The sequence below is a fragment of the Aspergillus undulatus genome, assembly GCF_047715775.1.
Source record: "Aspergillus undulatus strain CBS 261.88 unplaced genomic scaffold BDV17scaffold_58, whole genome shotgun sequence".
NCBI lineage: Eukaryota > Fungi > Ascomycota > Eurotiomycetes > Eurotiales > Aspergillaceae > Aspergillus > Aspergillus undulatus.
The window spans coordinates 179,714-199,827 of NW_027396662.1; the positions used below are offsets into that span (position 1 = coordinate 179,714).

The 20,114-nt window shown below is 52.4% G+C and overlaps 8 protein-coding genes across 8 annotated transcripts; 6 read left to right on the forward strand and 2 right to left on the reverse strand.

Annotated features, from left to right (window-relative positions):
• Nucleotides 1-75: 75 nt before the first annotated feature.
• Nucleotides 76-3,286, forward strand: BDV17DRAFT_272914 (putative C2H2 finger domain protein). The gene is made up of 2 exons (XM_073758957.1): nucleotides 76-2,700; nucleotides 2,787-3,286. The coding sequence occupies exons 1-2, from the start codon at nucleotides 375-377 to the stop codon at nucleotides 3,068-3,070; spliced, it is 2,610 nt and encodes an 869-aa protein (XP_073611963.1). The 5' UTR covers nucleotides 76-374; the 3' UTR covers nucleotides 3,071-3,286.
• BDV17DRAFT_272917 (dolichyl-diphosphooligosaccharide--protein glycosyltransferase subunit 4) lies at nucleotides 3,287-3,810 on the reverse strand. Its single transcript, XM_073758958.1, has 2 exons — nucleotides 3,730-3,810; nucleotides 3,287-3,659 (listed from the first exon to the last, which is right to left on the reverse strand). The coding sequence occupies exon 2, from the start codon at nucleotides 3,575-3,577 to the stop codon at nucleotides 3,356-3,358; it is 222 nt and encodes a 73-aa protein (XP_073611964.1). The 5' UTR covers nucleotides 3,578-3,659; nucleotides 3,730-3,810; the 3' UTR covers nucleotides 3,287-3,355.
• Nucleotides 3,811-6,832, forward strand: BDV17DRAFT_272918 (Zn(II)2Cys6 transcription factor). Its single transcript, XM_073758959.1, has one exon. It carries the CDS (start codon nucleotides 4,454-4,456, stop codon nucleotides 6,185-6,187), a length of 1,734 nt encoding a protein of 577 aa, XP_073611965.1. The 5' UTR covers nucleotides 3,811-4,453; the 3' UTR covers nucleotides 6,188-6,832.
• Nucleotides 6,833-8,110: 1,278 nt separating this feature from the next.
• On the forward strand, nucleotides 8,111-10,571 carry BDV17DRAFT_300514 (GMC family oxidoreductase; the record flags this gene model as incomplete). The annotated part of the gene is made up of 9 exons (XM_073764079.1): nucleotides 8,111-8,253; nucleotides 8,301-8,454; nucleotides 8,509-8,762; nucleotides 8,809-9,468; nucleotides 9,518-9,578; nucleotides 9,622-9,907; nucleotides 9,959-10,084; nucleotides 10,133-10,317; nucleotides 10,391-10,571. The coding sequence occupies 9 exons, from the start codon at nucleotides 8,111-8,113 to the stop codon at nucleotides 10,520-10,522; spliced, it is 2,001 nt and encodes a 666-aa protein (XP_073611966.1). The 3' UTR covers nucleotides 10,523-10,571.
• A 996-nt stretch (nucleotides 10,572-11,567) lies between these two features.
• On the forward strand, nucleotides 11,568-13,608 carry BDV17DRAFT_190964 (putative histidine acid phosphatase). The gene is made up of 8 exons (XM_073755102.1): nucleotides 11,568-11,792; nucleotides 11,842-11,975; nucleotides 12,025-12,143; nucleotides 12,196-12,303; nucleotides 12,352-12,722; nucleotides 12,780-13,009; nucleotides 13,060-13,180; nucleotides 13,234-13,608. Exons 1-8 carry the CDS (start codon nucleotides 11,690-11,692, stop codon nucleotides 13,437-13,439), a joined length of 1,392 nt encoding a protein of 463 aa, XP_073611967.1. The 5' UTR covers nucleotides 11,568-11,689; the 3' UTR covers nucleotides 13,440-13,608.
• Nucleotides 13,609-15,070, forward strand: BDV17DRAFT_300518 (Alpha/Beta hydrolase protein). The gene has a single exon (XM_073764080.1). The coding sequence runs from the start codon at nucleotides 13,777-13,779 to the stop codon at nucleotides 14,884-14,886; it is 1,110 nt and encodes a 369-aa protein (XP_073611968.1). The 5' UTR covers nucleotides 13,609-13,776; the 3' UTR covers nucleotides 14,887-15,070.
• BDV17DRAFT_272925 (acyl-CoA synthetase) lies at nucleotides 14,931-17,178 on the reverse strand. The gene is made up of 3 exons (XM_073758960.1): nucleotides 16,472-17,178; nucleotides 15,273-16,414; nucleotides 14,931-15,191 (listed from the first exon to the last, which is right to left on the reverse strand). Exons 1-3 carry the CDS (start codon nucleotides 16,761-16,763, stop codon nucleotides 15,027-15,029), a joined length of 1,599 nt encoding a protein of 532 aa, XP_073611969.1. The 5' UTR covers nucleotides 16,764-17,178; the 3' UTR covers nucleotides 14,931-15,026.
• Nucleotides 17,179-17,253: 75 nt separating this feature from the next.
• Nucleotides 17,254-19,794, forward strand: BDV17DRAFT_272928 (putative ABC transporter). The gene is made up of 2 exons (XM_073758961.1): nucleotides 17,254-18,124; nucleotides 18,184-19,794. The coding sequence occupies exons 1-2, from the start codon at nucleotides 17,404-17,406 to the stop codon at nucleotides 19,743-19,745; spliced, it is 2,283 nt and encodes a 760-aa protein (XP_073611970.1). The 5' UTR covers nucleotides 17,254-17,403; the 3' UTR covers nucleotides 19,746-19,794.
• The last annotated feature ends 320 nt before the right edge of the window (nucleotides 19,795-20,114 follow it).

Here is a 20,114-nt window from a genome sequence, read left to right on the forward strand (position 1 = left end):
GGCTAGGGCTGGCGACTGCACTTTGATTGGTTGCAGGTGGAACTGCCTCAATTGCTGACCGCCTTCCCGAGGTGGCCCATAGTTCTCGGCTGACTAAGTGCGGCGCCCGAAAGGCATGCTACGTAGTCGCGTCGACGCATCTGTGCAGAATCCGGCGTCCGCGGCCTGGCGCCACGGTTCAGGGATATCAAGTGAGGGTCTGCAAGTACGCGCAGAATATTGGAGTAGGCGATATTGTTCACCTCACATATCTCTCCCGGCCTGCCCTTGCCGTTTCGTTATGCGCAAACCCGCTGATTCGTCACTTTCCGCTCGAAACGATCAGTTCCCCTCGGCGCCGTTTGTTATATCCGGGAACGAACCCTCTTTTCACCATGGCAGACGAACAATTTACGTGGCTCGACTATCCCTCGCCGCATGTGAGCCAAAAACCCCCTCGCGTCGGGGAGAATTCAAACTCTCAATGGCGCAGTCCGTTCTACAACACATCTTCGAGTTCGAGCCTACAGACCCCCTTGAACAACAACAGCAATACGCAGCCTCAGTACTACCCGTCATACCAACAACAAGAGGAATCATACGTGCGCTTGGAGGACGTCTTGCCTTATACTTCATACCGCTGGCGACCTCCGCCTACTCGCGAAGGATATCAAAGACAGACATCATATCCTGACAGCAATTCCGGTCTGCCGTTGCCCACCACCTCGCTCCCCCACCAGTCTCCGAAACGTCCGACCGCTCCAAACCGCCAGCTGCCAGCACCAATGCCTCAGGTCTCAGGAGAGTCATCACTCGCGAATGATGTATATACTGGACATGAAGCGAAGAGGCGGCGCATAGACCCGGTGGTATCCCAGGCTACTCCGCAGATTCCGAAAATTGCGTCGCCGGTATACTCGCAAGTTCTGACACAGCCGGCCGCTCAGAAAAATTCTCAGTATACTTCGCAGTACAACTATTCAGCCCCTTCAAACACTTCACAGACCACCAACTCTATAGGGCAGACTACAGTACAGCAGGCCACGGCGCAGCGCTCCTTTCAACAAGCTCCGCGGGCGGGCTCCCAGTTTGTTTCGCCGGCTCAGTCGCGGACTACACCGCAAGCACCGCAACGCACCGCGTCACCAGCAACTTCGCAAGTGCCGGCACCGCGCACATCTCAGTATGCTTCGCAAGGCCAGTCGCAATCCGTTTCACGAGCTTCATCAAGTGCTAGCCCGCAGACTACCGCGCAGCAGACTGTGCAGCGCAGATCACAACATGCCTCGCCTAAAGCTTCTGCACAAGCTACTCCACAATCTATTGCACCTCCGGCCTTACAGAACCACCAAAACATGTCGCAGCCTAATTCGCAATGCAACTCTCCAGCAACAGCAGCTCAAAGTCTCCCTCAGACTGTCACGCCTTCGGACACGCAGACCAGGCCTCCGCAGATTTCACATCCGTATTCATCGTCGCAAACTAGACCACAGGGTCTTCCACCAAACGCTCGACAGCCCGCTTCGCAATCCTCCACACAAAGCACCTCACAGCTGAAAGCGAAGCCTAGCCCGAAACCCGCATCGCAGCCTGCCGCACGCTCAAACGCACAACCTATATCACTAGCTCCTCAATCCACTTCTGTTCCGCGGCAACCAACTCAATCGACCGCACCACATATACAACACAACGTACACCCTCAGAGGCCATCTTCTACACATACAGCTCCACCGGCACCTGCACCTAAACCTCAACAGACACCGTCGCAGATGCCACAAACACAGCATACACAGCCAGCGCATGGTTCTCAGGGAAGCTTTGCGGTCTATGCATCCAAACCGGACAATCATACCGACAGAACATATTTGAAACGTCGTCCAGATATAGTGAGCCGTTTCAATGAAGCCGACGCCGCTAAAAAGCTCACATATGATCCAAAAACGATTGCCCGGGATGTCCTGATCGCGGCTAGCCGTCACCCAACAGAGTCGACATTAAACCATCATCTTTTCCGCCTCCAGGATATATTCACCCATGTGGACATGACCTCCGATTTGGAAACGTTTAGATGGGATCTAGTGGACCCTGGAGAGCCGTCACGTGAGTTCAAAGCACAGACCGCGGCCGAAGCTTCCACCATGCAAACCAGCCAAACAGCCCCACCGCCCGCAGTGCAAGTGCCCGTCAACATTTCTGCTCCGCAGCCAGCAGTCCCCCAGCAACACCGTCCTCCGCAGCCCTTTCATCAAGTTCAGCTAACCCCTCCACCTCAACAACAGCCTCAGCCGCAACCGCAGCCTCAGATTCAGATACAGATTCAAGCCCAGCCTCAGCCAGCAGCTTCACCGGTATCTCGGTCTTCATTTGGGGCTCAGACTCCGAATACGCCGAATACAATGGAGAAAAAACGACGCGGCCGGCCGCCCGGAAGCACCAACAAGCCAAAGGTTGCTGCACTTCCACCTGCAGTGCAGGCACCGACTGCCTCCTTTCCCGTCTTCGCTTGTCGTTGGCTGAACTGTCAAGCCGAACTTCACAACCTCGAGGCGCTCAAAAGGCATCTTTTCAAAGTTCATGTCTCGCAGCAGCTTACTTGTGGCTGGAGGGGCTGCTCATTCACCGGGACACTGCCGGCTGCGGTGCTAATGAAACATGTCAAGAAAGAGCATCTCGACTCTCTTGCGTGGAAGCTGGGCGACGGGCCCACTGTGCCTACAAGTGGTGAGAAAGCACGATGATTGCTTTTCAAGCACATGAAACGACCATACTTACGAGACTTGTGATTTATTAACATTACTCAAATGTAGTGGACCCAGGAAAAACAGCGACGGTAACGATTCCGACTCACCAGCCTGGCAACGAAGATTCACTCATTTTTCCAGCCGAATATCGCTCTATCCGCGCTTTCCATAAAGTCCATGGGAACAATTCGCAGCAGGAGAAAGCCCGGGAGATATTCAAGGCAGTACAACGGCTGAAAGAGCATATTGGTGTGGGGTTGGATCCGGGTGGATGTGAGCTCGCTTCGCCTTTGCGCAACCAGAGGGTGAGCGATGAAGAGGACGTTTATGAAGTGAGACCGATTTCTTGAGCTTCTCTTCTCTTTATTTGCATGATGACTTGCTACAATATACCTTGCGTCTTTATTTTTTATTGCAGGGCATGGCGTCCAGGTGTTGATAAACATGGGATATCCCCAACTGGCGGTTGCCGAGTCGATTCAAGCTCTGTACATTAATTCACAGTCTAGCGGCAGCTTACTTGAGCTTTCTTTCTACGGACCATTGCTACAAGAACCATCTTATCAAGTTTCTGTTTCATTCGCCGAACGCATAGAAGACCAAGTATAAAGTACATGAATTGTCAAGCGGAGCGGTTACCGGTCTTTCCCTGCTCCAGTCGCTGACGAGCCGCCCGCGGCTGCCGTAGCTGTTCGAGAATTGTCTGTCGAGCTAGCTTTGGAGTTCTTGACTGAAGGTTGGGTGTCATCATCGTCTTCTTTAGCGTTGACTTCGAGGAAGTGGTAGAGAACGATCATCATCATTGCGCAGGAGCCGAGGAAGACGGCGAGTCTGTGGAGGTCGTTGTCGGTGATCATTGTGACTTAGAGCTTCTCGTAAGGTGTCGAAAGGTCAAGCGTATCGTAACCGGGTACACTGTATAGGAGAGTGGTGCTGTCGCTGATGCCACGTTGATAGTTAGCGAGAGGAAAGGAGGTGGGTGCAGTTGCCGGAGCAGTGGATTGCTTACCTGACTGGATGTTCAGGGTATCGGAAGATGAGCGACAGCAACGTTATCATGAGAGGATTGTGAATGTAGCAAAAGGCGTGAATACCGTCGGGTCGTCAACGCTGTGAGAGGTCAGTCCAAATCGGGTAGCACGGGCTGTCGCACCAGGGTATAATTATGTAATCCTCCCGCATTATTCTAGCATTATTCTTACGGCGGGGAGCTTCCTCCGTTGACCTCCAATACTTTTTGCAACCATCATCATTCTCATCGAATAACCATCGAGAGTGGCATTTGCAGGTTTCATCGTCGTAGCCGCTTGCACCCATTCAGGACCGTTGTCGTGTCCCTCTTGAATCTTGTCTAACCTCAAGGTTAGTCGCATCCAAAGAAGGTCAGAGGGTGCTGCAACGGCCCGGTTACAAACTTGGCTGATGACGGCCTCCTGAGCAATTCTGATCTACTCATTGCTTAATACCGTCCTTCGGGTTCTGGTTTCTTTTTTCCTCCCTTCTTTCTCCCTTCTCGAATTGCTGGGGAAAAATTCCTACGATCGCGACCGTTGGAGCTTCTTGTCATCCCCGCATTTTAGCTTCCGGCCTCGATCTCAGAGGTTTCAGACTTCAGAGTCGACACTCAAAGGTTCCAAAGTCAACACTGCCTTGGGTTACCGCCCCCTGCATATATGTCGGTTCTTTTATGAGCGTTTAGGAGTTTTTGCGTGAACCACAATATTCAAGGCAAGATGAACGAGCCATTCATGCCTGCAAAGGCCTTCAACCAACCACGGGGTTCGGGCCCCTCTCTTCTAGCTTGCCTCTTATGCCGCCACAAGCACCTCAAGTGTGATGGAGGCATGCCTGTATGTAGTCGCTGCGCGACGACAGGCGCAGAATGCCAGTATACTCCGTCACGACGAGGGTATAAGGGACCCTCGAAGAAGCGGCGAGCCAATCCTTCCTCGCCAGAGCAGCTGCCTATTGATATTGCACCCTCTTTTGATCCAAATGTCGGCTTCTACGATGTGCCCACTGATTGGAACTCCTTTAATCCTTACCCCTACGTGCCTACGGCAACCCTTCCCGCCACAAACTCCCTGGGAAGTAGCCCTCAGTTTGTCGAGCAGCCTAGCGCCTCGCAGCAGATCCTCTCGAAGAACGCACCTTTGACACCTGAGTCAGCATCTTCAATTTCGAATGATGGGTATCTTGTCGACATTTACTACCAATCCTTTCACCCTTCGCACCCGATTTTGCCTCCTATTCGAATACTCTACCAGAAGCGTGTGCCGCCGTTCCTTGAGCAGGTCATCAAATTCATCGGAGCTCACTTTACTTCTGCTGCATCTAGTGAGACTTATCGGCCAAATATTATGACAAACGCTTTGGAACAAGAAGGGACGATAGAAAAAGTTCAAGCACTTCTGCTGCTGGCGATTGTGCTTCATTCGCGAAATGAGCGTATCAAGGCCGGGGAATGTCTTGTTGCCGCAATTGACTTAGCCTTTGAACTCGGATTGCATAGTGCAGGCTTTGCTACGGCTATGGGCGAGGCCGATCCCATCCGGGAGGAGTGCTTGAGGCGTACATGGTGGGAATTATTTATTATTGAGGGTATGCTAACGGCGCTCGGGCTTCAACCGACTCCTCGCACACATAACGTACCCCTTGAGGTACCACTTCCTTGCGAGGAGCGGATCTACCAGGATGGTTTGGCGCCTCCGCCGCCTCCGACGATTGCACAGTTTGATGAGCGTGTCTTTGCCGACGAAGAACGGGACTTTTCATCATACACCTACAGAATCGAGGCGGCGCGGATCCTTGGGCGAGTCGTAGCCATCCAAGACCTAGTCGAAGGCCAGCAAGATCAGGTAGAAGCCATTGACGCTCGGATTACAAGCTTCTTCCACCACCTTCCAGAGTCCAAAGCAGAGCTTCTACGTCCAGACGGGACAGTAGACGAGATGATGTTTCAGGCCATAATGGTTGTCAATGGTACATCGATCTACCTTCATTTCCCGCGGTCAGATTTACTTTCATCCCCCGCCGTCGCGGCTGAAGTGATTTGCGGACACCACGGACCATGTTCCATCCCCGCATTTTCTCACCACGCCCACGCCATGAAAGCCGTCAAAGCAGCCAGAGAAATTTCATCGCTAGCCTCCATCCGTATGCCCGTGGTAAAACACACTCCATTCTTCATCTGCTCGCTCGTCATGAGCTCCATCGTGCAACTCGCCGCCTGCTCCGTCAAAGCAGGACAGATGCCTGACCCCAGTCGCGACCGTTTGGCACTAACAATCGGCGTCTTCAAGACCTTGGCCAATACCTGGGCGATCTCACAGTCTATCATGCGCCAAGTCAAGGCTGTTGCCCGCGATGTTATGGATATGGGCTTGCGTCCGTCGATGGAGCAGATTGACTTGAATACAGTCCTCGACAATGGCCGCTTCTGGCTTCCAGAGGCGCTTCCGAGGTGATGGACTCATGAAAAAAATTCTTTCATCTTCTCTTTCTATCTATCTCACATTTCTCGGTTGACAACCCCCATCTTTCAATGATACCCACCTTATCCTTAATGACAATCTACCCTCAGATGAATATATCGAATGGACGTCTTGTTTATCATAGCCTCCCATCTAACGCATCCGCATTTGATTCGCGGTCTGCTTCATGACATACCCTGGGTCCCAGTTGCTCTAAACGCAGTACTTATTAGAGACCTCGCGCAGGGGCCTGATCGAGTTGGGGATCTCAACAGCATCCCCGCACCTAGGCGAGATAGGACCTAGCGAGGAGAAGCTACCGTGTATCAAGTCAAGAGAAAATAAGGCGCAAAAGGCTCTCTGGTCCAATGCATTGCCCACGGTACTTGTGGGGGTTTATCCGCCCACTGGTTGAGGGGTACACCAGACAAAGCAAAACCACAATGAGTCTCAATATGACTTGAGATTAAATCCGCGTCTTTATCCAGGGTCAGAGCCTGGAATCGTAACCTCTGCAACCCATAGGCTATAGCCAAAAGCCAGTTCCAGTGGCCTGAGACAGAGCACTCTATGCGGAGGATTATCGCATTGGCCTACGCCTTCATTCTGTACAAAGTAGCTAGGTTCATGCTAGGTGACGTGTGTTTGCAAAGTATTTTAGCAGTCTGGCCCTCGATCTGCCGTTAGAGCTCCTACTCAATTGGATCGCCGAGCCTCCGGGCGATTCTAGCTATAATTGTAGTTAGTCCAACCCCGCATGATATCCGGGGATCCGCTTGCTTCCCCGCTGTCCAAGCCCTAGCTGTCAGCCTGTCACTGTGCTAATGAATCATGAGTTTCTTGGTTTCCCTGTGAGACATTCGCGACTCATGTGGAGCCCGAGTCTGAAGATGCCCACAAGCTCCTTTCTTGAAGGTCTTTGCCCTATGTGCACGTCTCTGTACAACAAAAATCAAGAACTGGTGTAGCCTTGGGCTATTTATATCACGGCATTGGCCCCGTAAGGTGTTGCGCTGTCTTATCTGTGGGGTCTACCCTGGCTAGGGCATGTATAAAGAATAAAATAATAAGCATAACCCCGCAAGGAGGATCTAGCGTGTCCAGTTTCTCCACCTGTCGGCTGAGAGGGTTGATCTATGAGCTACGGCACTTACTACTTAGTGTTGGTATACTGTACCTAGGAGAGAACATTGATAAACAAATAGCGGGTTAGAGGCTGCCAGTATAATGGTATATCTCTACTATATTGACGCCCGCTGTTATCTATCTATCATGTTCAATCGGTTCTACAAAGGTGTATACCTGGACGAGACGCCCAGGCTGATAAACCATCCACTACCCATTCCATTCCAATATGAGAGGGGCATGCATCTCAAGTGGAGATGTAGACTTGGCTGAGTTGGAGACATAATTAACAAAGTGAGGAGAACTATGCGACTATACGCCTATCTCCAATCGTTCTTACATGGATGATACAGCATCTCACCAATCTCGATGATCCCCTTCATCACCTCTCCTCGTATTGCCGCTTGTACTCCGCATAGGACATGCTCGAATTGGTATAGCTGGTGTGCTAGGGGACTAGAAAGGGGAGATTCTCACGTTTATCTGGAGTGCAGGGAGTGCTATGCGGGTCTAGATGTGCTGTTTAGCTAGCTGTAGATACCTCCACTTTCCCTAGCCTGTTCTTCCCCACGCGCGGGGTTGGAACTGGGGTCTGAGCCCAGGGATCTTGCTTGTAGAAGTAAAGCAAGAGAGCTAGAACCATACAGTTTTGTAAGCGGGGAAAGAGCACTGGACTATAAAGGTGCCTACCCCAGCCCGACTGCAGCGTACTTTTCAATTTCTCCTCATCTATCCTGGTCTCCGGAGAGGAACAACCTCTGCACTTGCCCAATAGCTGAAGTGCCTGGCATCATGACTATCCCAGAGGAGGTCGACATCATCATCTGCGGTGGCGGCAGCTCGGGATGCGTCCCTGCTGGCCGCCTCGCCAACCTCGATCACAACCTCTCTGTGCTGCTGATCGAGGCCGGCGAGAGTAACCTGAATAACCCATGGTGAGCAATGGAGTATGTTTAACGCGGGTGGATGCTAACATACCCAGGGTCTACCGCCCCGGTATCTACCCCGTCAACATGAAGCTCGATTCAAAGACAGCCTCGTTTTATACGTCTCGGCCATCCGAGCACCTCGATGGACGCCAGGCTATTGTTCCATGTGCAAACATCCTTGGCGGTGGTAGCTCGATCAACTTTATGGTACTTTCCTTCGTCCTCTGCAGGTCTCTTGGTGCTGAGATGACAACAACCTAGATGTACACTCGAGCATCAGCATCCGATTATGACGATTTTCAAGCCAAGGGCTGGACGACCGAAGAGCTGCTGCCTCTTATGAAGAAGCACGAGACATACCAGCGGGCCTGCAACAACCCAGAGCTGCATGGATTCGAAGGACCTATCAAGGTCTCGTTTGGCAACTATACCTACCCCATTGCGCAAGACTTTCTTCGAGCGGCGGAGTCTCAGGGTATTCCAACGACGGATGATCTCCAGGACTTGAAGACTGGGTATGTACTCAGAAGAAGTTGAGGGAGTGGATGCTAATGACTGTAGTCACGGGGCAGAGCACTGGCTCAAGTGGATCAACCGCGACACCGGACGACGCAGTGACGCTGCCCACGCCTACGTCCACAGCACTCGCGCCAAGCACTCCAACCTGCACCTCCAATGCAACACCAAGGTCGACAAGGTTATCATTGAGAATGGCCGCGCCGTAGGTGTTGCAACTGTGCCCACCAAGCCTCTCGATGGCAAGGAGCCAACACGCCGCATCTTCCGTGCTCGCAAGCAGATCATCGTCAGCGGCGGTACCCTCAGCTCCCCATTGATCCTCCAGCGCTCTGGAATTGGTGATTCTGAGAAACTTCGCCGCGCCGGCGTCAAGCCCATCGTGCACTTGCCCGGTGTTGGCCGCAACTTCCAGGACCACTACCTTACTTTCTCGACCTACAGAGCGAAGCCGGATGTCGAGACCTTTGACGACTTCCTCCGCGGCGACCCCAAGGTCCAGAAGAAGGTATTCCAGGAATGGAACATCAAGGGCACTGGGCCGCTGGCAACGAACGGAATCGAGGCTGGTGTCAAGATTCGTCCCACGGAGCAGGAATTGGAGGAGTTCAAGAAGTGGCCGACTCCGGATTTTGTCAATGGCTGGGAGACGTACTTTAAGAATAAGCCGGACAAGCCTGTCATGCACTATTCTGTCATTTCTGGGTAAGCCTTTTCCACCCTCGTCTCCGCCCTGCAATGCTAATGAAAGCAGCTGGTTCGGAGACCACATGCTCATGCCACCGGGCAAGTTCTTCACCATGTTCCACTTCCTGGTAAGTAACTACTTCTTGAGTATGACTCTAGCTAATAACGCAGGAATACCCCTTCTCCCGCGGCCACACCCACATCACCTCTGCCGACCCGTACGCAGTGCCAGACTTCGACGCCGGCTTCATGAACGATAAGCGCGACATGGCCGCCATGGTCTGGGGATACATCAAGTCGCGCGAGACCGCCCGTCGCATGAGCTCCTACGCTGGAGAAGTCACCAGCATGCACCCGCACTTTGCCTACAACTCGAACGCACGGTCTCATGACCTTGACCTGGCTACAACGAAGGCGTATGCTGGTCCGAACCACCTTTCTGCGGGTATCCAGCATGGTATGTTCCCCTTTGAAACTTCTCGTTAGCAGTGGACTAACAACCACCCAGGCTCCTGGTCCCATCCCCTCCAACCCGGAAAGCAGCCCGATACATCAATCCTCAACTCCAACCACTTCGAGACCCGCGCGGAGCTCGACTACAGCAAGGAGGACATCGCGCACATCGAGAAATGGGGTAAGCAGCCCAGGACCCTTCTTCACTCCATGCTAATTATCTCCGTAGTCCAACGCCACGTCGAAACAACCTGGCACTCCCTCGGAACATGCAGTATGGCCCCACGCGAGGGCAGCAACATCGCACCGCAGGGCGGCGTCGTCGACGAGCGCCTGAACGTCCACGGCGTCAAAGGCCTGAAGGTCTGCGATTTGTCTATCTGCCCTGATAATGTGGGCTGTAACACCTTCAGCGTGAGTACTCTTTTGTTATCTCCCCTGACATTCATCCAATGAGTATGATAACTGACGTATGTGATATGTGCAGACTGCCCTCCTCATCGGCGAGAAATGTGCCGTCCTGACAGCCGAAGACCTAGGCTACTCAGGCGATGCGCTGAAGATGGAAGTTCCCGAATACCATGCTCCAGGCGAGTTCGTGAACCTTGCTAGGCTTTGAGCTACGGTGCCTTGCTAGGGCTGTTGAGAGTTGAGGGTGGGCATTTGATTCTTTTTCCTCGTCTGTGCAATGTTACGCCTGGATTTAAGCTTCAGTGTATATAATCAGAATGAATGATACGTCCTGGTTTAGTCTTGGCGCTGTTGTTTCTCCGTTGGTGTTTTATTGTAGGGGCAAGTGCAGCCTACGTACCTGCCCAACCCTTCCTTCCTGATTCAAATAGCTCTGATAGGGCAGGTACGCATCGGCTACCCAGGAAACGAGAGCGCCGGTCGCTCTTTCCCTGATCGTTTCCAGAGGTCGGGTAGTCCAGAAAGGAACGTTGGAGTATAGGCCCAATCCCAAAAGGAAGGCGCGGCAACTGACCTCAACACCGAGGAAGGAGCGACCATGATCATTCCTTCCTGATTCAAATGGTCCACATAAGGCAGGTGCGGTCAGTTACCCAGGTGATGTACGTGTCGGTCGTTCCTTCCATGATTGCCTCTGTTGTTCCCGGCTGCAGCTCTAGAATACAATGTTGGAAAACCATCGAAGAGTCGAGGATTTCGGGAGCCGACGAGCGCCCTTCAGTGCATTGATCGCCAAAAGACTTCGCTGACGTCGGATCCCCTCTAGTCACATTAGAAACCCGAAAAGAGGCGCAACTCCTTGCCTATAGGCAGAGACATATAGCGCATGGTCATACTTCATAGGCTACTAGGTACTGCCCATCCTGGTCGGATCCTGGCGTACCTGAGCTAACGCCGCCTCGCTTCGAGCTACAGTGACAGGGATCCCAAAAGGCCTTCTTCGATCATGTAAGACGGCACGGAGATTAGGCCTAGAAGAAGAATAGAAGAACGCCACGACCACCGTCTATTGCGTGGTTTTTCGGGGTTGAAGAAGTTCATTTCGATAAGCTGCACGTGGCGGATTTTTGGCGGGTGAACGGCGCATGTTCGACAGCTTTAATCTATTTTCAACGACTATGCATCGAACGTCTCCCGCGCCGTCCGCACCTAGCGGCGCCATGAAGTGGAGTCTCTGTTATCGATGCGATGAATGATCACTCAGTCGATGGGAACTCGTGGTCGGTTCCCATTTATAAAAGGCTCGTGGGCGCTGTCAAAAATATCCCCTGCGTAGTTCTTGATCTCAAAGTTCCTGATACAAAGCTACGGCAAGATGAGGCAAACTCTGCTTTGGCTGATGAGCTTGAGTTCTACGAGCCATGCTATCTCGTTTGATCCGTTAGAACACCTCGGCGCCAACTCTCCCTGGTTTGCTGGTATTCACTCCGAGACTATCAAGCTGAACCAACCACTGACCCAGAATAGGTCCTAATGTGAACAAGATATCATCTGATATCCCCGATGGGTGCTCTGTCGACCAAGCTGTCTATGTTATTCGCCACGGGAGCAGATACCCCGATCCCGGGGCCTTTGAGGAATGGCAGGCTTTGCACGAAGCGGTATGCCTTTGTGTACGGTTTTCAGCACGTTAACCACTAACAGATGCAGATTCAATCGGCTGATTTCCAAGCTTCTGAATCTTTGGAATTTCTTCCGGACTGGAGCCCTGTCCTAAATCACCCAGACCAGCAGATTGCCCAGCTGTCTATCACTGGTTACAGGGAACTGTGAGTCCCATAAGTAGAGACCTAAGAGCGGATTGGGCTAATACTGTGACAGGTACAACCTTGGAGTTGACCTGCGATTCCGGTACCCAACGTTCTACTCTGATAACACTCCATTCTTGCTCTGGGCCAATGAGTACCAACGAACAGTTGATTCAGCGAGGTAATTCAGAATTCGATTCCGACACACGTTCACGCCTGACTTTGCTAGACTTTTTGCACGTGGCTACCTTGGCCCTAACTCATCCTTTGCAGACATTTATGCCATCAATGCGGACGCCACCGGGGCGGCAGGAAACTCTCTGGCTACCTCGGACCAATGCCCTAACTTTCAAGATGCCAGTGGAGGCAACTACGCCCCTACCTGGGACTCTATCTATCTACCTCCTATCACAAAGAGACTCAACAAATTAATTCGTGGTAACTTGACACTCACAGACAGTCAAGTCTCCATCTTCCCGTATCTTTGCGGTTTCGAGACTCAGAGTACTGGAAGCGTGAGCCCATTTTGTGATATCCTCACCAAGGAAGAAATTCAGCAGTACGAATATCGCCAGGATTTGCGCTATTACTACGGAACCGGTAAGGATGTTTTACTCGCCGTCTGGGGGCATGGACTGATTGACAATTTACTTTTAGGTGCTGGTGCCGGCGCGAACATGACCGTCCAGTACCCAGTCCTCCAGGGCATCGTCAATCTTTTGCAAGAAGGACCTAATGCCACCACCGAAACCAGCAGCGGCTCTGAGAAGCTGCCCCCTCTCATAGTGGCCTTTACCCACGACAATCAGATCAACGAGCTTGCGAGCATTCTTGGTGTTTTCGACGACCAAAAACCGCTTTCCGCGAAGCGCATCGACAACAATAGAGTGAATAAGCCCCGGTATACTTGGTAGCTTGCATCTAACGCTTTTCTCAGATCTACGTCAGTAGCCGTACATCACCCATGAGAGGAACAATCGCATTTGAGCGCCTGAACTGCAAGGCTCGCAAGGGTAGTTCTGTCAATGTGCGAATCTTGCTCAATGACGCTGTCTACCGTAAGTGGTTCTTCCATGAAAGATTGGCTTGCTTTATTGACAAACCTAAACAGCTATACCATCGTGCCGCTCAGGACCGGGAAGTAGCTGTCCTGTTGATCAGTACGCCAAATACGTTACCAAGCAAAAGAGTAGGTTTGGTTCTTATGCATCCGTCTGTGGACTTGCGGAGGAGGAATTGAGCACCATTGGAGATGATGAGTCGGTTACTTTCTTCAAGAACCTGACGCTTCCTTTCTTGAGTGTTGTGAAGCCTTGATGTGGCAAGCTCATGCTGCTAGGATAGCTAGTTTATGATATCTACTATTTTATTCGTGAAGGCAAGGGCTATTGATAGTGACCAGTGAATGGTTTTGAATCGAACCAGATGCCTGCCCTTGCCATTCGAGGAATCCCAAATATTCACCGAGCTACCTATCAGCGGAGCTTTCTGAATCTTTACATCCTTCCCCGTCTTGCCTGCATCTTCTGTGTTTTTTGACTATCTCCGTTTATCTCCATACTCCGTCTCTTTATCGTCTGCCCACCGTCTTCCTCCCGCTACCTATTTCCACCATCCTCTCTACAGCAACACCCATCCTCACTTCACCAACACAATGTCCTCCATCCGCCAAAAAGCTCGCATCTTTCGCCTGAAGATAATAGCAAAGCTTTTCCGATCCCTCATACTCACCATCGCCCGTCTCACAATCCGCGACAAACCAACCCCAGACCTAGTCGAGTACATCCCATCAACCTCAACCCCAGCCCCAGCCAGCACAACAACCACCACCACCACCAAACCTTCAGACCACAAAATCAAAATCCACATATACCACCCACCCACCACCCCAGAAACAATATTCTCCATCAACAACCCCACCCCAGTCCTCATAACAGCCTGCGGCTCCGGCTTCATAACCCCCGGTCTAGGCCTCGACGACCGCTACTGCCAGCTCATAGCGTTCAAAACAAACCACACAGTCATCGACGTCGGGTACCGTGTTGCCCCCGAGGATGCGTTTCCCGCAGCGCTGGAGGATATCGCGTCAGTGGTTCAATGGGTCCTTTCTCAACCTGAGCGGTTCGATACTTCACGGATCAGCATTGGCGGGTTTAGTGCTGGTGCGAATCTTGCTGCGTCTGTTGCGGTGAATTATTTTCCAACTGGGACGTTTTGGGCGCTTGTTGCTTTTTATCCAGTTTTTGATGCTTTTGCTTTGCCGGGTGGCAAGATGGCTTTTTCTAATATGGATATGGAAAGCCGGGTACCTGCTCGAGCTCAAGATGATGGGAAGATTCAGAGTCAGAGGCAGGAAAAGACTAAGATCAAGGCCTCGAAGCCGCCGTTCGGTGGAATGGCATCCGTTCCTACCTCCGCAATGAAATTTATGAAGGCTTGTTACCTCGCAAATGTATGGGATGGCACCACCAACGCCGATATCCTCAAAGACCCTCGCGTTTCACCGGCGTACGCGGACGTCGGACGGTTCCCACCTCGGTGTCTTTTTGTTACGGCGGAGTATGACTGTCTAGCGCCGGAGGTGGAAGAGCTTGCGGGGAAGATAAAGGGTGTTGATATTGATGGGGAGGAGAGGAAGGTTGTTGTGTATCGGGCAATTGGGTGCGGCCATATGTTTGACAAGAACGTTGAGAGTGGAAGTGAGAGGGAGAAGAAGAGAGATGAGGCGTACGGGCTTGTCGTCGATATGTTGAAGGGTAATTAGGAGGATGGACTGGCTTACTTCTGACCAGGACAAAAATGCAAGTGGGGAGAAGGTTTCTAGCCGGTGATGGAAATTCCGTTGATGATGTTCTATATCTATTATACCCAGAAAATCTCATGTCTAATGTTTAATGACCTCTATCAGGCCAGCTCAGGCCAGTATTTTGTCACAACCGTCTTCTTATTCACCTTGCCCATTGCATTCCGCTCAATGCCATCGACGATCTTCAACACCGTGGGTATCTTATACGGTGCCATTTCCTGCTTCAGGTTCGCCCGGAGGGTCTGTAGTTCCAATGGTTCAGTCTGTTTCACCAAGTTAGTACCTAGACTTCAAGGGCCATAGAGGAACATAAATATTAAGCCGGGTTACGGAACGGAACTTACACCCTCTCTCTGCTTAACCACAGCAGCAACCCTCTGCCCCCACTCCTCATCCGAAATCCCAACGACCGCAACCTCCTGGATCTCAGACAGGGCAAGCAACCTCCTCTCCACCTCGAGAGCGGAAATCTTATACCCACCACTCTTGATGATATCGACCGACGCGCGACCCTGAATAAAGTACGCCCCTTCACTGTTTCTCCGCGCAACATCGCCCGTCTTGAACCACCCGTCTTCTGTGAACTCCTTGACCGTCGCCTCAGGTCTCCGCCAGTACTCCGAGAAGACGTTATCGCCCTTTACCTCGATCATGCCGTCGGACTCGGTATCGGCGGGGTCGATGATGGCGCCGGTCTCCTTGTTTGTTAGGCGGACTTGAACGCCCGGAAGAGGCCAGCCGACGCTGCCGTCGATGCGCTGCGAGTTATCCAGGCCGCAGCTTAGTCCCATGCCGATCTCTGTCATGCCGTAGCGCTCTAGTAGAGTTTGGCCCGTGATAGCGGCGAATTTGGTCTTGATAGGTGTTGGGAGGGCGGCAGAGCCGCTAACCAGAAGTCGGAGCTTATTTGCGCCCTGGCGCGCGGGCGTCTCGTTTTCTGTGCCGCGGATGTGAGACTCGAAGTAGTCGACTAGACGGGCGTAGATGGTGGGGACCGCGAAGAACATCGTTGAGGAGTTCTGCTCTTGCCAGCGGGACCAGATCGTTGCGGGGTCGAACTTGAAGTGCATTTCGACTGTTGCGCCTGCCAGGAGCGTCGCGACAAGCCCGTTGATTATGCCGTGGATGTGGTGTAGGGGGAGGACGTGGATGAGGCGGTCGGTTGCCTGGTACTGCCAGGCTTGGATGAGGCATTGGGCTTGGAAGGTGATTGTTTTGTGGGTGGTTACGCAGCCTTTAGGGTTTGAGGTTGTGCCGGATGTGTAGATCATGAGGGCGCGGCGGTCGGGGTGGTATGTGGGTGCGAATTCAGGGATTTGGGCGGGGTTAGTGGCTTGCGTGAAGGGCGTTAGGACCATGAAGAGGCGAGAGGGCTCGGCTTCGCAGAGGGGCGTCTCGAACTTTGCAAATGTCGGGTGGATGATTATGAGAGATGGTTCAGAGTCGCCAATTGTGTATAGGAGCTCTCGGACTGGATGGGATGTGCCTGATGGTCTCAAAGTTAGCTACTCCTCCATATACAATGTTGCAGCGGGGAGCATACAGAGGGGCACGCATATGCCGCCAGCAGCCCAGACAGCCCATTGCGTGACGACGTAATCATATCCATTGGGAACCAAGAAAGCGACGCGCCTCTCTTCTAGATCTCCGGTGCTGGTAAGACTCAATTCCTCGAGAATGCGCTTCTTCAGAGCCGCCGCATCGGACAAGAGCTGGGCGAAAGTGAATTGCTGGCCCTTGGTGGTATCGATAATGGCAATCTTATCGGGGTTGGCGAGCGCATGCTTCTTCGCTTCAAGGAAGAGCGGGAGAGAGGGGAGAGAATCCAGCGACATACCGGCTTATTATGTTGGTGTAATGCGCGGGGGAGAGGAATGCAATGCAGAGACTGAGGGGCAGGCGACCAGGGGAAATGTTGAGGCTTTCGCCCAGACGGCGGATCGGCAGGGCGCTGAAGAACCATAGGAACAAGAGATTAGTCGATGGGGCTAATTCGTATGGGGCTGTTACTTGGAGATAAGGCCGGGCCGGGGAGGAATCGGCGATACGCTCCTGCTCTAGAAGTATATTAGTATCATTTTGTATAGGGGGACCCCGTTGGGTCGGCTACTTTGTCCATTCATAGCACATTGTTCTCCAGAGTCCATTGTCTGTCGCAATTGAAGGTCATACCCCGGTCTTGTATAATTGTTCCGTCGGTTTGTGCCTGTTCGGAGTTGGGCTTGGGGTCCGAGAATGCGGAGAAGTCACCCACTCCCCCGTCCAACATTTGATAATGGTATACTGCTTTATATTTTGGCTTAGGACAATTACATTGTCATTTTGTCTATTCGAATACTAACGCCACTGTTAAGCTTTGTTGCCAGTTGGCCGTATAATTGCTGCGGTATACGCACGTGACCGTAGCCTCGGACATCAGGCCGACACCGGACCTTTTTTTAACGCCATTGAATTCGCCGTGAGCGCCTTCCAGTCATGCCAACGATGCTGCGATTACCGACGCTGCGGACGAGGTCAATCCGTCCCTGCAGCTTGCGACCTCGGTTCCGTGCCATATCCTCCGCACCGCCGCTGATTCGCATAGAGAACGCCTCTTTCTACGAGAAGTATCCGACCGCCGAAGATGAAGCCAAAGGCGAGAACCGAGCGCTATTCTCAAAATTGAACTTCGATCTTCCGTCCGTGCCAGGCGAAGAGGGTTATCAGCACTGGGCTATCATCGGCCCCCCCGAACGGAGCCAATTCCTCGATATTCTTCGCGGCAAGCACATCTGCATCCCGCCAACCGGACGGAGCTACCCTTACCTGCTCACAGACGAAGTCGCGAAGAAGGACCCTCGCTTACGGTACCCGGGACACGCAATACAATATGTTGGCTTCAGCGGTGAGGGCTCCAATGCAATTGGAGGCACACGGGGAGCGTACTTGAGTGCTCGGTATGAGAGTTTGCGGGAGGAAACAGATTGGACTGTCCAACAGTACCTGAGGGGCCAGACGTCGCTCAACCCACTGGAAGAAGAAAAGGAAGGCAATGTTCGCGACGAGGCATTATTCTCGCAAATTGTTGAAGAGTTGCGCTTGGCAAATCTGCTCGACATGCCTGTCGCAAACCTGAGCAATGGCCAAACAAGACGTGCCCGGATAGCAAAGGCTCTACTTGGCAAGCCGGAGCTTCTGCTTCTTGACGATCCTTTCAGTAAGACTAATCTCCTGAACTGAAAAAAAGCCAGAGCGTAGCTAACAAAGTCTTTGTAGTGGGCCTTGATCCAGCTACTGTCAGGAGTATATCAGACCTCCTTCATCGGCTAGCAAACAAGGCAGATCCTCGGCTGGTACTGTCTCTACGACCGCAGGACACGATTCCTGACTGGATTACACATATTATGCTACTTGGAAGATCAAACCATGTGCTCCTGCAGGATACTCGAGCAGAGGCTATGATAATGTTCGATGTATGGTCCAAGATGGGCGTGAAGGCAGGTAGCCGGAAATACAAAGACGAGAAAGCCGAGGAATATAGCAGAAAGGCTCAGGCGTTAGTGAGGAAAGGCCACCTGGACAAGCAATTGATCTGGGATCTGGGCTTAGTGACACCGGACGTAAAGGACTACGAAATCTTTGCGGCCAAAGATGGCGAGCCGCTCGTCGAAATGGATGGAGTTCGTGTGCAATACGGGAAAAAGACCGTCTTGGGAAACTGGACTCAGCAAATAAGGGGGGAGAAGAAAAAGGGTCTGCACTGGACCGTCCGCCGTGGACAGCGCTGGGTGATTCTAGGACCCAACGGCTCCGGCAAGACCACTCTTCTCTCCTTGATCACATCCGACCACCCCCAGGCCTACTCTCTACCCATCAAGCTCTTCGGCCGCTCTCGTCTCCCCGAGCCCGGCAAGCCAGCCATCTCCATCTTCGAACTGCAATCCCGCATCGGCCACTCCTCTCCTGAAATCCACGCCTTCTTCCCCCGCCAACTCACAATCCGCCAGGCCATCGAGTCCGCCTTTGCAGAGACCTTCCTTTCCAAACCATCTCTCGATCGAAACCGCGACCTCGATATCTCCTCTGCCCTCCGCTTCTTCCGACCAGAGCTCGACCCCAACTATGAAACCGCCCTGAAAAACGAACCACCCACCCTCTCCATCGACAAGACAAACTTCCCCAAAATCGACGGCAAGTACAGAGGCCCGCCTCTCCACCCACTCGAATTCGAAATCGACTACGCAGACGACATCACCTTCGGCCAACTTTCCAGCCCGCAACAACGCCTCGTCCTCTTCCTCCGCGCCCTCATCCACAAACCAGACATCGTCATCCTCGACGAGCCCTTCTCCGGAATGTCCTCCTCCGTCCGCGACAAATGCCTCCACTTCCTCGAAGCCGGCGAGCAACTCAAGCACCGCACGACGGGTACAAGACGCTCTGGCTGGAAAAACCCCTGGATCCGCACCTCCGAGGAAGCCGCCAACTCAGCCTCAGGCTCAGCCGGACGAACACAACCTCCCGGTATTCGCCACCGCGGTCTCACAGATGAGCAGGCCCTCATCATGATCAGCCATGTGCGTGACGAAGTCCCTGATATAGTACGGCACTATATGTGTCTGCCCTCTGGGCAGGACAATGATGCGACGGGGATGGAGTTTAGGTTTGGAAACCTTAAGTCCAAGAGCATGTTGAATGAACCGAAGGTTTGGGATATGGCTTGGATGCCGTTTAAGGACTTTAAGAAGAATGGGGCGAGGAAGGGGTACCGGAGAAGGATGCCTAATGAGGATTGGAAGGAGAGTGATGAGGATGTTTATGAGTGGTGGAGTTTCTAGGGTGATGCTCGAAAGATTGTACTATATAACGTAATCCACGGGCGAACCGCGCTTACGGGCGAACCGCGCCTTTTCTGCCACTTCCCCATGTCAACATCTTCAACGCGTTACCTCTTTACCAATTCTCTATAAAATGCCTCTATCTAAAGAATCCCGCATGCAGATGGCTATTGCTGCTTCAAAAACTGGAAAAATAAAAAAAATAAAAAGGGCTGCTAGGACCTTTAGTGTGCCTGAATCCACCCTTCGTGAGCGGCTTGCAGGTGTCAAACCACGATCAGAAACACGTGCCAATAGCCATAAGTTGACAAAAATTGAAGAGGAAATACTTGTGAAGAAACTATTAGATGCTGATAAACGTGGATTTTC